General features: G+C 42.0%; 2 protein-coding genes across 6 annotated transcripts in view; one reads left to right on the top strand and one right to left on the bottom strand.

Annotated features, from left to right (window-relative positions):
- The window catches only part of LOC147128915 (glycylpeptide N-tetradecanoyltransferase 1-like), a 139,326-nt gene that overhangs the window by 114,096 nt on the left and 11,787 nt on the right, over positions 1-13,443 (bottom strand). For 3 of the 4 annotated variants that reach the window (XM_086016753.1, XM_086016752.1, XM_086016751.1), the window contains one exon: positions 3,549-3,706. The gene's annotated coding sequence lies outside the window, so the exon portion shown is untranslated. Of the gene's footprint in view, positions 1-3,548; positions 3,707-5,041; positions 5,105-13,443 lie in introns of those variants that run through there. The other variant, XM_086016754.1, reaches the window with a different exon arrangement.
- The window catches only part of LOC147128916 (protocadherin-15-like), an 89,499-nt gene that overhangs the window by 64,809 nt on the left and 11,247 nt on the right, over positions 1-13,443 (top strand). For both annotated transcript variants that reach the window (XM_086016756.1, XM_086016755.1), the window contains 8 exons: positions 2,072-2,181; positions 2,819-2,959; positions 5,491-5,618; positions 8,309-8,539; positions 8,668-8,756; positions 9,362-9,538; positions 9,623-9,841; positions 11,472-11,582. In XM_086016756.1, the coding sequence (XP_085872882.1) occupies positions 2,072-2,181; positions 2,819-2,959; positions 5,491-5,618; positions 8,309-8,539; positions 8,668-8,756; positions 9,362-9,538; positions 9,623-9,841; positions 11,472-11,582 (1,206 nt within the window). The remainder of the gene's footprint in view (positions 1-2,071; positions 2,182-2,818; positions 2,960-5,490; positions 5,619-8,308; positions 8,540-8,667; positions 8,757-9,361; positions 9,539-9,622; positions 9,842-11,471; positions 11,583-13,443) is intronic.

The following is a 13,443-nucleotide window of genomic DNA, read 5'->3' as shown; positions in this document are numbered from 1 at the left end:
CCAACAAAGTTGCCTCGAAGAGACCTCTGTGTCTTCAGGCTAGACGTAAATGAAGACGTACAAGAGAGAAAGAGGGAGAACTGTGAAGAGGAACATAAAGAATGATGACAAGAGGGAAATATGATGGATCATAAGGACAGCGCGTGCGGAAAGAGACGAGCTTGTAGGCGAACAAGATAATGAGTGAGACAAAACGAAATGGCGGCGGCAATAAGAAAGACATCCGCAGAGAGCCGCCTTATCATTGCCGACATCTATCAACACCCTCATTACTCAGTCTGTGTGCGAGTGTGTGTGTGTGTGTATACCTCATAATGTGAAGACAAACAAAAAACGCATGCTCTTATCTCCACATTCACCTGCCACATAGTTTTTAATTATCGGATGTCACTTTTCAATTTTCATCTGCGTGCCCGTGTTATCAGTGTAAACCCAGCTTGCTCCAGTTAGTGTGGTCCATCTGGCGTCAACACCTCTCTAGTGCAGCGAGTCCTGAACAAGACGGGAATGTTGTGCATTTTTCTGAATGCCGCTAGCGCCACAGCAAGTGGGCTTTAAATCGTCCCACTGGTCTGAGCTTATGTCAATTAGAGGCTGCGGCTGCTGAAGAAGGAATGGAGGCATTGATAACAGCGGGATGAAGGAGGACCCGAATGCAGGTATATCACAAGACTGGGATAAACGTTTCAAAGACAAATGGAGTTGGAGATGGAGTTCCACATTGCGGCGCTTCTAGCGTCAAGCCAAATTAAATGCGCCGATTGGAATTAACACCGTCTCGTTGAACAGGTACAATGTTTTCAAACGGTTGCGTCACTTAATTTGCAGTTTGTCAGACACCATCTTTGGCATGAAAACTAAAGTACAAATGGATACATCAGTTCCAAGATCAGGACAATATACAGTAAAACATACAACTGTCTTTTTAAAAGCACAAAGGAAAATGGCTTTGTCCCACTTGACAAACTAATCCAAGATTCAAGACTTCAGCTGTGTTTCTTCTTTCTGTAACTTTGGCAGTTTCTCGGTTCTACCTTAGACCTCTTAGTCCAATTCTATTTTACATCATCTTAAAAGAGGTTTGATAATTCTTAGTTACATGAAGATTGCTTACTTGAGTGTATAATTTAGACACATAGACATGACATAGATGGTTACCTAAGAGAAAATGTCATTTTGACTCCCCTCAAATGTGGCTCTGTCATTTCCGAACAAAGTGTGTTGAACTTTTGACACAGTCATTTTCCAATGTCACCTTGAGTAATTGGACCAAGCTATTTTTTCTTTCTCCTCGCTGACATTTGCCAAAGCGTGTGCTAATTCATTGTAAAAACGCTCTTTTTGCATTACGACCACCACATTTAGGCTGACATTTATGCATTGACGTATAAATTCATTATCGAAAAAACAATTAGTAGTGCTTTGCTGAAGCACACTGAAAATAAAATGAGTTCCCCCGGCCCCATCCAGTCAGTCGTAGGGTTCATTTTTTTTATAGCACTCACAGATCCGCTGTCTACGTCTCTACCACACTTATCTACACCTCGGTGAGTGGAGGTGTTATTGAACTGCTTTGGTGCAGATTTGTTCGCTAAAAGTAAAACAATTACTGTTTCCCAGCCAGAGCTCACTATCTCTCAACAGTTTTTTCGACAACTTTTAAAACTTCCTCTGAATTCTTCGCCATGTTATTGATTTGCGTATGCAGTTTTTTTTTTTTGGGGCGGGGGGGGCCGGCAGTTCGGGTGCAAAATAATTCACTGTACTTAGTAGAAATAGTTGTGTAAACAAAGAAATCTCCAAATTTCAATTAAGATCAACAATGATGGTTGACAAAATTCATTAGAAAAATAAATACTAAAATGCACTTCATTAATCCTCACCACTGCAGCTCATGTTTAATAGGATGCTATGAAGGAGGGCAGGAAAGGGGTGCATTGGAAGTACTTGACAGATTTTAAATCTCAGCTGATTGCAGCCGAGCCACCAGAGGAAAGAGAAGGCCCCGAGTAAGGGGTATCCATATTTAATGTTGCTAAAGGCGGCCGTTGCTCGACTGATGTGTTCCCAGGTTCCCGCCTGTGAGCGAGGAAGCTACGGTCGGAACCCCCGTGGGAGTCATCCTGGCGGCTGCTGTCAATCAAACCATCGTGTACGCCATCGTGGAGGGCAACGAGGGAGGTGAGTGCACGCCGAGTGCTTTATGTGGCGGCATCGCTTGGCTGCATTTGCTAATTTGCATGACCGCTAACTAAGTGTAGTTTGCGAGTTTCTGGCATGTAGTTAAGTGCAGTTTGAGTTTCTGTCGATAGCGGGGCAAGATGGTCTGTGACTTCGAGGGCCATTTTGGAAATGTATTTTCACTCATGGAGGCAGCGCTTCGGCAGAATGTACATAATCAACGTACATATCCCACCTGTGCCAGAGTAACTAAATAAAGACAAGACCTTTACTCTATACTCAGCTGAATATTCAAATATGTGCCGCTTGTCAGAGTTAACCAACACTAATTTGTGCTAAAACTTCAGCTCTGCTTTCCTTTTTGCTTTGGCATTACGGTGCTTCCGCCTACTTTGGCTGTCGATTGAACGTGTGAGCTCTTCAATCAGGCTGAGTGCCAAGATCTGGTCGGGGAAACTCTGTTGCGTCAGATATTCAAATTTGTTGAAATGAGATGCCAAAATTTGGCTAAATTGCTGACATGCTATTTTTTGAAATGGACAAGTTAACTAAAGATTTACTTGGTTGATTTCACACTTGATGGATATAAATAACCCCTTACTTCTTATATATTATCTCACTGCCTTCTCCATTGCAGGTGTGTTTGCGTTAAACAACAAAACAGGATTAATATCCACAGCCAAACCGCTGGACTACGAGGCTAACTCCAGCTACGTTCTCAAGGTAGAAGCAGACTCCATGAGGGTGGTCTCCTCCAATCTCCGAGCTCCCTCGAAGAGTAAGTGAGTCATTTTTGACGAACTGGCCTCCTTTGAGGCAGGATGGGTCACAACGGCCGTGACAATTAACTCCAGGCCGGCATTTCACTGTCTAATGAGGACACGCGAGCGGACACGTGGTAGGAAAGCATTGGCATCCATCTCCGTGTCAGGCATTCTGTGCCCTTGAAGCCATTTTCACACTTTAGCAGCCTTGGTGGAAAATAACCCTGACATGTTTGCATAGCCTTGTTTCTGCCAGGCAGTGCACGTCAGTTTGGTACAATGGGAAGGATGGCATTGTTTCAAAGCAGAGGTGGGAGTAAATCAAACGTGTGTCGGTCAGAAGTAAATCTCTTAATCTGCTAACTTTCTGTAAAATCCATTGTATTTGCACATTCGCCACCTTGCACTTAGTTAACATTTTCACAATTCACATTTTGCATGGTCGCAAACCGGTCTCTGTATTGTCTGTTACTTTATTTTCTTCTCAATGAAACACATAACTGACATATCTCATGTTTGACCAGCTATGAGCTAGCTCAACTGTGAGGTTAGCTTACCTGTCTTTGTGGGATGAAGTTAGACATCGTAGTTGTTGTCTCTTACCTTGAGTTGCAAAACTTGCATGTTTCATTTAATTTCCCCACGATTTATTCTGAGATATGGTCCTGGAATCCAAATTCAGTCATTGTCGGCGCTCCTCCCATGATACACACTTCTTGAGGTGCCCTCTGCATTCCTTATCATAGCATGGTCCGATGGTCCTTTTGAGGGGAAAGAACAAAAGAAACCTTGTTATCTAGTCATAGATGTCCAAATGACAATACGTGAAACTATTCCAAAAAAAAAAAAAAAAATGATATGGTCTTTCCCTGTCGCATATTTACACTCATTCCGGATAAAAAGTATCCCCCGCAGAAAACTAGGGTTCACTCTGTTAGATGCTCCCCGTAGTTGTTTTCATGTCACCTATGTTGCTGTATCACCATCTATTACTGCAAAAACATTAGACATCTTCATGTTTTTTCTCTGATCAAAATTACCCCCAGTTATGATTACAATTGCAGCGTTTGCATGTTTACGGTCCTCCATTTATGGATTCCTTCTGTCTTTTCCCCCCCGAGTGGCGCTTGTCTCCTCCCAATTTGCGCGCGTCTTAATTGATGCTCGGCTCCTCGGCTTTCTTCTTTAATTATAGTGTTTACCACATGCTGCGCTCGCTTCATTTACACAATTTAACTCTTAAGCATTCCGCCAAGAATAAAGCTCTGCATCATGGTGTTCGTTAGCGACTCTTCAATTCTCGTCAGGTCGCGCTTTTAATCAGGCAACAAATCAATAGCGTTCTAACTACACGGCGCTCCCATTTTCTGACTTAAGTGAAGGTTTGAATCGTAAATAAGCATTATGGTCTTGTCAGTCAACAGATTTAAAAAGAGACACCTCCTGTTTTTGTTTGGGTAAAAGCCACAATCTTCGGATTGTAATGTCTGACACGAGTTGCTCTAATTTCTTTATTTTCGGTGTCTGGGCTTCACGTCTGCGTAATTCACAATTTGTTCCGACTGCAGTGGGTCTCTGCCTGAATGACTGAGTTTGACTGGCTCATTGGATTGGAAATGCTGCACGTGTGACCATTGCTTTTTAATCTTTAAGGATATGATCCTATAACTCGATGAGGCCATGAGCTCATCTTTAAACATCACGACATGAACAGTTCTCAGTTGTGCGCAGATCCTCATCTATGCTAATTAACAGATGTCTTTGCATGCTATTGCTCAAGCTTCATTTACTGTAATTTATGCTTGGGGACTTTCGATACTCTGTTAGATTAAGTGACGAGGACAAAGAGATAGTGAAATGGCAATTTAAAAAAAAAAAACCTGCAAAAACAACAGAATATATTGTAACAGACATGGACATAGACATTTGACTCTTTTATACGTTTGTGTTTTTAAGCTTCATAGTTGTTTTAAACAAACGGGCAAAATGAAACTGCTTTTATTTGTGTTTTACTGAAAACAATATGGGTTTCAGATAAAAAAAGGGCACACTTAATCTTCATTAGCAAAGGAACCGATCTGTAAATGTCAACTCACATAATTATTCCTTTCAAGCCAGATCTTTGTTCCGTGAGGATTTCTACTTGCTCTGAGCAGGGGGAGGAAAAGAAAACGGTTGCAGTGGCATTTTCAGTTTAGACCAAATGTAAACATCTGTGTTGTCACCTCCGGGCACTAAAGGTAATAGCTGCCCAGTTCTATTTTGCCGACAGTCTTTAATGTGATGTTCCTTGCCAGGAGGCTTTTAAAGTTTTTAAATTCATAGGAGACATTTCTTTTTTCCCGCCGCCATCGGATGTCAAGTCGCGCCGCAGGTCTCAATGGAGGCTTATCTTTTATGGTGACAAGTGACCGCAACGTCAAAGTGGGACCAGACTGGCTTTGAAATGTCTTCATCTGCCACGCTGCACTCGCTTGATACTCTTTCGTAGAGCTGCTGTGATGCCCGTCTTTCTTATTCCAAACGGAGTCCGTTCTGATTTCAGGTAACACAGCCGTGGTGGTGATTGACGTCCAAGACGAGAACGACCACTCGCCCGTTTTCACCACCTCTCTTTACATCGGAGGAGTGGCAGAGGATGCCAAAACATTCACTTCTGTCTTGCAAGTGCAGGTACTGTGACGTAGATGCAACAGTACGTGTAGACAGACGATATAAGCATACTTAGAGGCATATATAATCTTTATCCTTTGAGAAAAACTACTATTTGTGCAGTTGCTGATTCAAAGTAGGTGTCAAAGTCTTCTTCGTTTGTGTTTACATGTCTGCATTACACTGCCCCCCAGTGGCCAAATCATGCATGCCAGAAGGAGCCGCACAAACTATTTTATTCTTTACATTTTGGGGAAAGATATTTTGGGATACGAGTGTTTGTGTTCATAACCAATTTGGACCACATTTACTAGTGTCATAACCTGAACTGTCAAACAGTATCAGAATTTGATGACGATTGGGGAAAAAAAATAGATTTGGCTTCTTTGGCATTAATTTACATCATCTCCCATTGAGTTCTGAATCAGGATGAAACTTTAGCTCCTCTTAGTTAGTAATATCTGTGCTCTTCTCTCATGGGATTTCACCAACTGGAATTCATCACGGATCTCTCTTTTATTCCAATGTTTTCACACCCTCTTCTGTCAAATAATATGGTTTGCTCACTCAAGTCTCCAAACCACTAGGGCATCCAGCTAAATTAATTGAAAGTACATAGAGCACACCGTACTGCAAGTGCCTGACATTTATTTAACCGCTAATATTTAGTAACATGATTCCCTGTAAGGTTGTCTCTCTGTGCTATCGACTTCTGTTTATGAACTAATTGGCACATCTCTCAGCTGTCTCGGAGACAGCTACTGTGGTACTATTGAAAAATACCTTCCGAGATGCAAAATGGGTTGTGGCACCTCTGTTTTGGGAAGTACAGCCGCATGTTTTAATGAGCCCAGATCCAGCGTGAGATATCTGCCTGGTCTGTGGAAGGCAAACTATGTGCTTCGATATTGGATTTCAGTTTGGAGCTCATTCTTAGATTGCAGCCTTGAGTGGAAGGAGAGATGAGTGTCATTGTAAAAGACTCCCCTGCTGCAAACACATGACATTTTTGCACATGGATATTGAAAGCTCATACAAACCCTGACCCGACCTGTTTTATGGTAACGTCTCTCTCCCATGATTGCCACTGAGTAAATACAAGAGGGGGCCAGAACAGGTTAGGAAGTTGATCTAAATAACTTGCGTTCTCCTAAATTTAATTAAGAAGATATTCATGAGTCATGAGTGGATGGATAGATGGAGCCAGCCGGGCCACAGTGTGGATGATTTATGACTGGAGGAGCTAGGCCATCACACTGAATAGAAGGCTAAGTGATACAAAAGATGAAGGGAAGGTTGATCTCAGCAGTCTCATCATAAATATTACTGACCTTTGCAAATCCACCTTTTTCATTGTAACCAAGTCTAAAGCTGTAGACGGTGTGCCAAGCACCTGACATTTAGTAGCATTTGACTCTTCTTTGGTGTGTTAAAAGCATTATAAATCCAAGCAGGCTGATGTTACAAGCTCAAATAGAACCCACTACATCATCTTTAGAGAAAAAAAAGAATTTCTCTGTATTACAGTTTAATGTTGGGGTGATGCTTAACTTAATTGTATGGCCTGAAAAAAAATACATTTAAAACTAATGTGAACTGAAGAGGCCCACCAAGAGAACCCTGTGGCACCCCACATTTTATTCTCCACATGGTCACCCAATAAGACTAAAAACAGTACAGTGTCATTTGTTTATATAATTTGAAGGTCATAAAAGGCAAGCGTATGGACAAGATGTCAAAACCTAATGTGAATTGTAGAGGCCCACGTAGAGAACCTTGTGGAACCCCACCTTTAAATTTCTGCATGGTGACCCAATTTTGTAAAGTGATCTAAAATTTTAAAACACAAACCTAATACAAGATGAGTGTGTATACAGCAGGTTATTTTGACAAAAATCACTCAGCATCGGCGACTGCATTCTTAAGGACAAAAGCAGATAAATACAGGTTAGAATCTGAATCAAGGGAGTTCAATTCGAGAAATCTTCAAGAATTGTGGCATGTGGCCTGCTAATCAGCAAAGCTTGATTGTAGCTGCGCACTCCACTCTTAAGTAGACTGCGATGGAAGGTTTTAATGAAGACATGATAAAACCGTCTGCAAGTCTGCCTTTTAAAACGGCTGTAAATTAATTTTTCACCTCGTATTGCACTTTGTGTATGACAATTAACACTGAACCTTTGACTCTTGTATGTTGGATTTCACAACCGCCTCCATGATTCCATCTGAGGCTAGTTCAGGCACTTTCACATTGTGTCATGAAAGATGAATATACATGCAGTAGCTTCGGTTGAAGCGGTCAATAGTTTCAAGGCTCTCTTTGTGAGCCTGGCTCTTGCACTGAAAAGAAATCTTGATTTCTTTTTCCGTGTCGTCAATAAAACATGACTTTGGGGCAGTTGTCGCTGTACAGAGCGGGTCTCCCAAATCTTGCCAGATTAAACAGATTCTTTTCAGAAAAATCTCTCTTGCTGTTACCCCCTACTACGCTCTACCGTGTACTACAGCCGTCTCTCCATGTTGACAATGTGGGGCCTTCAGCTTAGACCGCCTGCCAGAATCTTTTGATCCATCTACAATAACAATGATGTAATTAATTACATTCCAAAAGGATGATGATCATCATATTGATGATGGCCGTGATTATGCTGATATTGCTTATTGAAGTGTGATTATGCTGATGAGAGCATCAAATGATTACAATCTCACAGGCCCTGGACAAAGACACGGGCAACTACAGCTCCATGACGTACCGCCTCATCAACGCCCCCTTGGCCGGTAAAGACGCCAAGGAGAGCAAAGATGGCTTTGTCATCGAGCCGTTCAGCGGCGTCGTCAAAACGGCCATCATGTACCGCAACATGCGACGGTCCTACTTCAGGTTTGAGGTGGTTGCCACGGACGATTATGGGCGAGGACACAGCAGCAAGGCAGAGATAGTGGTGAGTATTGGTGCTAGCATTAAAAGTACATTTTTAAAAAGTATATTATTAGAGATGTACTATGTGGACCTAAGTATTGGGACATGTGGGCAAACAACTTTTGCTTATTTGCATTTTGTCATGTGCAGGTGTCAGTGGTGAACCAGCTGGACATGCAGGTGGTCGTATCAAACGTCCCACCGACGTATGTGGACAAAAACAAAGCCAAACTGCTCAGGTAATGATTACTGTTCTGCTTGAAGACCGTCTCTGATCGTTATTGAATTAACCTATGAACAATGATTCTATAATTGTATGTATTGTATATCTATACTAGATATGTTTAGATTTACAATATTGATCCATGTGAGTTGTTATTAGAGTCCTCTCACTATCAACTTCTTGAGCACAACCCCAGGCCTGTGCTACAGGGAGTATTAAATGGTTGCTAAAATGGGACTCATCAAGTCTACCGTGGCAGCATACTAAGTCTTTGGAAATATCAAGCACAAACGTTTATTTCATGGAGAATTAATACACAACACAACGTGTGCTAAGTTATGATGTATTTTGCCAGGTACACTTTCAGAGCCTGACGAGCTTGATGATGATATATATTTTTGTTTTTTAGTGCAGTACATACAGACATAGAAACACACCTTCCCTGCTGTGAGCAGGTGTTTCGCGGGGACAGGAATCAATGTTGCACAGCAGGCAGTGTGCCCTTGCTGTCAGGATACTAAATAAGTTGAAAAAAAGAGTGCATGTGTTTGGTATGTGGCACTTAATTCTGCTAAATGTGCATCCTGTGTTTAACCAAAGAGGTCTATTTTTCCTTGGCAGTATTTTGGAACACTACGTTCAGGAGCAGATTCCAGGGGCTAAGGTTTTCGTGGAAACTATCGGTCCCCATCGTCACGGCGATGGACTGGAACAAGAGGACTACACTAAATCGGACCTAATGATTTATGCTATTGACCCGCTGACAAATAGAGCCGTGTCCAGACAGGAGCTCCACAAGTAAGAACTATGCCAACTGATCAGTGAGAAGCGCAGTTGATACTGGCACCACTTCTAAATGAGCATTTACATGCGTTTGGCAAGGTTTCTTGACGGAAAACTCCTTGACATCAACAAAGAGTTCCAGCCCTTCATGCCCCCCGGCGGGCGCATTCTCGAAATCCGAACCCCGGAAGTAGTGACCAGTGTGAAGAAGGCTGTGCAGACTGTCGGCTACACAGAGGGGGCGCTGTTGGCCCTGGCGGTCATCATCATCGTCTGCTGTGTGCCTGCCATACTCGTCGTTATCATCACCTACAGGCAGTATGCTATTTTTCATTCGCCAAGCAAATTAATTAATGAATCTGCATACAGTATATCAACTTATATGTGTTCACGAGCATTTAGGTGAATTGTATTGCCTAAAGGCAAGCAAACCTAATGTGAATTGTACAGGCCCACATAACGAATCTTGTGGAACTCCACATTTAATTGTAACCCGCATTATCAGGGAATACATTCCGGGCCTACACTCAAAAGATGAAAAAGCGGCGATATGAAGAGATCATTTTCAAAAAAAAGTTTCTACAAAGTATTCAACCAAACCATGGAATTTTGTCGAACGAGTCCTCTAGCTTAATGCTAACATCTAATGTGACACGCCATTGAGAAGTTAAAAAACGGGCATAGAAGTTGAGGTAATTATAAACCTTCAAACAACTGCTTCTGTAACAGAGAGCAGCAACACATATAGACAGAGCATACAACAAATAATTAAATATTGCATATTTAAACAGCAAAATGTTCAACCAGACTAGCAAAAGTTCACTGGCTTAACGCTTACATATAATGCGAAACACCATTGACATGCTAATGGTTAATTAGCATAGATGTTTGGGTAATTATAAATCTTAACTGCTACTTTAACACATGGACCTATAGTCTCTCAGCCCTGTGAGAACAACAACTACAATACAATATTGTTAAACAATGGTCATTATTTTTCCATTTCATCAGCAGCACCAGTTGGGCCGCCAGCCCAGACGATGTCGGGTGGCAGCTAGCTTGTTCAGCTAAGCACTGACTGCGGGTGGCCCTCCCTGTATCTATTTGATATCTCACGTGGCCATGAAATCGTTAGCACGCATACACAAACACACACATTTTAAGATTATCTGTTCTGAGCCTCGTCACAAATGAAGACAGATAACAGAGTGACGCTCATCAAACATGGTGATCACTGGAATTTGAATTTTTGATAAATCCTACTTGGAACATTTGTCCCAGGTATCTGTGTGATTGACGCTTCAAAGAGTCACTAATCTACCTCTCTCTATCACTGCCTCTTGTTCTGTCCATGTTTCTCCACTGAATACCTCATCGGCAGATTTAAAGAGTGAGTACAGTTTTCATATGGTTATGCTAAAACACTTGTCATGATGTTGGTTTTATTCACTACTCTTGGGAGTTTAAAAAAACAATTTCCATCCACTGGAAATTGCGTTTGTTGGCTATTCAGCGCATGCCAAGCCAGCAGGTGGTGCTTTAACCCCCAAGGTCATCACCAAAATAGACGCAAATTGTAGCGCTAAATACGAAAAGCAAAAAAGGGAAAGTCATAGCGCTTCAAATCTATTTTTCTTTCCACTAAGTGACAATACCAACAAACATTGAGAAAAAAAAACATTTTCTTAAGCCATATCTGATGCTCCAGTTCGCATTGAGGCTGTATTATAATGAGGCATCTATAACAGAACTTCTTGGCTGCTACAAATGAAATCTCCATACCGAGAGCCACAATCATGATTTCCACCCCCCTGCACATGATGCAGATAATTGCTGGTCGTTGGCATGCAGTCTTTGTCAAGAACGTGTGTAGTGAGGGATTCACTGGCATTTTTTAAGCCCTCATAAGGTGCCGCTTCAGATCTCTAACTCTCTGCTTCCTGTGCAGACGGCAGGAAGAGTGTGCCAAGACCGCCCGCATCCAGATGGCGCTGCCGAGCGGCAAACCTGGAGGGGGCACCGCCAACAACTTGTACGAAGAGCTGGGCGAAAACGCCATGTAAGTGTAGACAAGGCTTGACAAATGGTTTCACAGATTCGATATTTTTGCACAATTTCTCATTTCATTTCATTCTGCCTGCCATTTATTTGGGGTGTAATTTCACTGGTGACCACTAGATGGTGACACTATTCATTTGAAAGAAAAATGAAAACACGAAGAATCTCAGCTCAGCCCGGTTTTTGCTGAATTTGCAAGCTCTGCAAGAGCCTGATAAACCTGATCATTTGAATGGGTGTGTTGGAGGAGGGAAACATCTAAAATATGCAGGAAATCGGCCCCCGAGGACTGGAATTTGAGACTCTTATTGTAGCACAGTAGAAAAAGTGAAGCTCTGTGAATACTTTCCAGATGCACTGTAGCTTTGCTTCAGGTCCTCCAAAATCATTACCTTTATGTATCTGTATGTTTTTCATGTGACATTACAACCCAGTTTCCCACTCTTAATGATATGCTCAAAATTTGTTGTTAGCTCCCTCTTTATCCCCACCAAGAACAGTGTTTAGTATAATCTTGACACTTTCCTCTGTTCCAACGGGCTAGACTAGATTCAAACAGCGGCCGCATGCAGCGATGCCTTATTAATTTCCATCCGCAGGTTTTAACAAGCCAGCGCACCCTTTGACGTACTCGAGGCGGCGCGCGAGATAGTTTCATTTAAATTTCCTTTCCGGGGCATCGAGATGAAGTTGCGAGGAAGCCCTTATCAGCATTCCACGCATCGCCGCTCCCCCGTCTGTTTTCGATACGCTTTTCCCATTGCCATTCACATGAGAGCCATGCATGTGCGAGATGGGGCGCACTCAATCAAAGGACAATGTGGCATTTCACGCAGGCAGCCTCAACTTGCAAAAATGAACATGGAGATGAGATAATTGAAATAAATACAGCTAGTAATTTACAAGGCGACCACCACGGGCGATCATTAGTTCCACTGATAAGACGCAGAGTATTTGTAGCTGTGTTTTTGTTTGGAAAGTGAGAGTGTTGGTATTTTGTGTCACATCAATGAGTTCAGCAAGGCTGGCATGTCGCAGAGTACAAACAGTTCCTTCTTTATCAGAGAATAAAACCAGGCCGAGTGCAAAAGTTTGCGCATTCGTAATTGAGGCCCATTATCAAATAACTTAATTTCATTTTAGTCGCTCCTGGCGCTTGTCTGGACATGCTTTGCTTTCAATGTGTAGTTTCCATTACCTTTTTAAGTTAATCTTGTTATTTGCTGTTGGAACACCATAAAATCTTATTGGATAGTTGAGCCTCAAAATCGATGGAATTGCTCAAAAACAACATTTCAGAAACACCTGATAAAATGAATTAAGACAAGACTGGCCATAGGTGATGTTGGTATCTTGTTTGTTGACTTTGACTAAAAAAAATACACACACACACACACACACACACACACACGCACACTAATCTGCATTCTCAGCACTGTATTCTCAATGTTCTTGCTCCTATTGCTACTCTAATAGCATTTGTTCTCTTCTTGGTCCAAGAACAAACACTGTGTGCTGTAAATGTGCATTACTTTGTCTTATCTAACATTTCTAGGACAACTCTGTTCCGTGATGAATTTATTTTATTTCATATGACTCTTGTACTGAATGTTAAACATAAATCATCTCTTCATCTTCCTGCAAAACTGACAGACAAAAGTGAGTAAAATGTTCAAAGTGCTCCTTTCCTGCCTTAGCTTTTTCACTTTTTGGTTAGTGCGCCACGTAAAAGCTTGTAAGGTAGAAACGTGTAGCGCAAGGTTGAATGAACTTTTCAAGGTGGAAGCCGGTGCTTTGGAAGTTTGCAGTTTTGCTTTTGCCCTCCAAGAAGTGATTCAGAAAATAGCGGAGAGTGCGTTCAA

Source organism: Filicampus tigris, chromosome 19 (genome assembly GCF_054856515.1).
Source record: "Filicampus tigris isolate MCC_2025a chromosome 19, RoL_Ftig_1.0, whole genome shotgun sequence".
Lineage (NCBI taxonomy): Eukaryota > Metazoa > Chordata > Actinopteri > Syngnathiformes > Syngnathidae > Filicampus > Filicampus tigris.
This window is presented reverse-complemented; position numbering and strand designations above follow the sequence as displayed.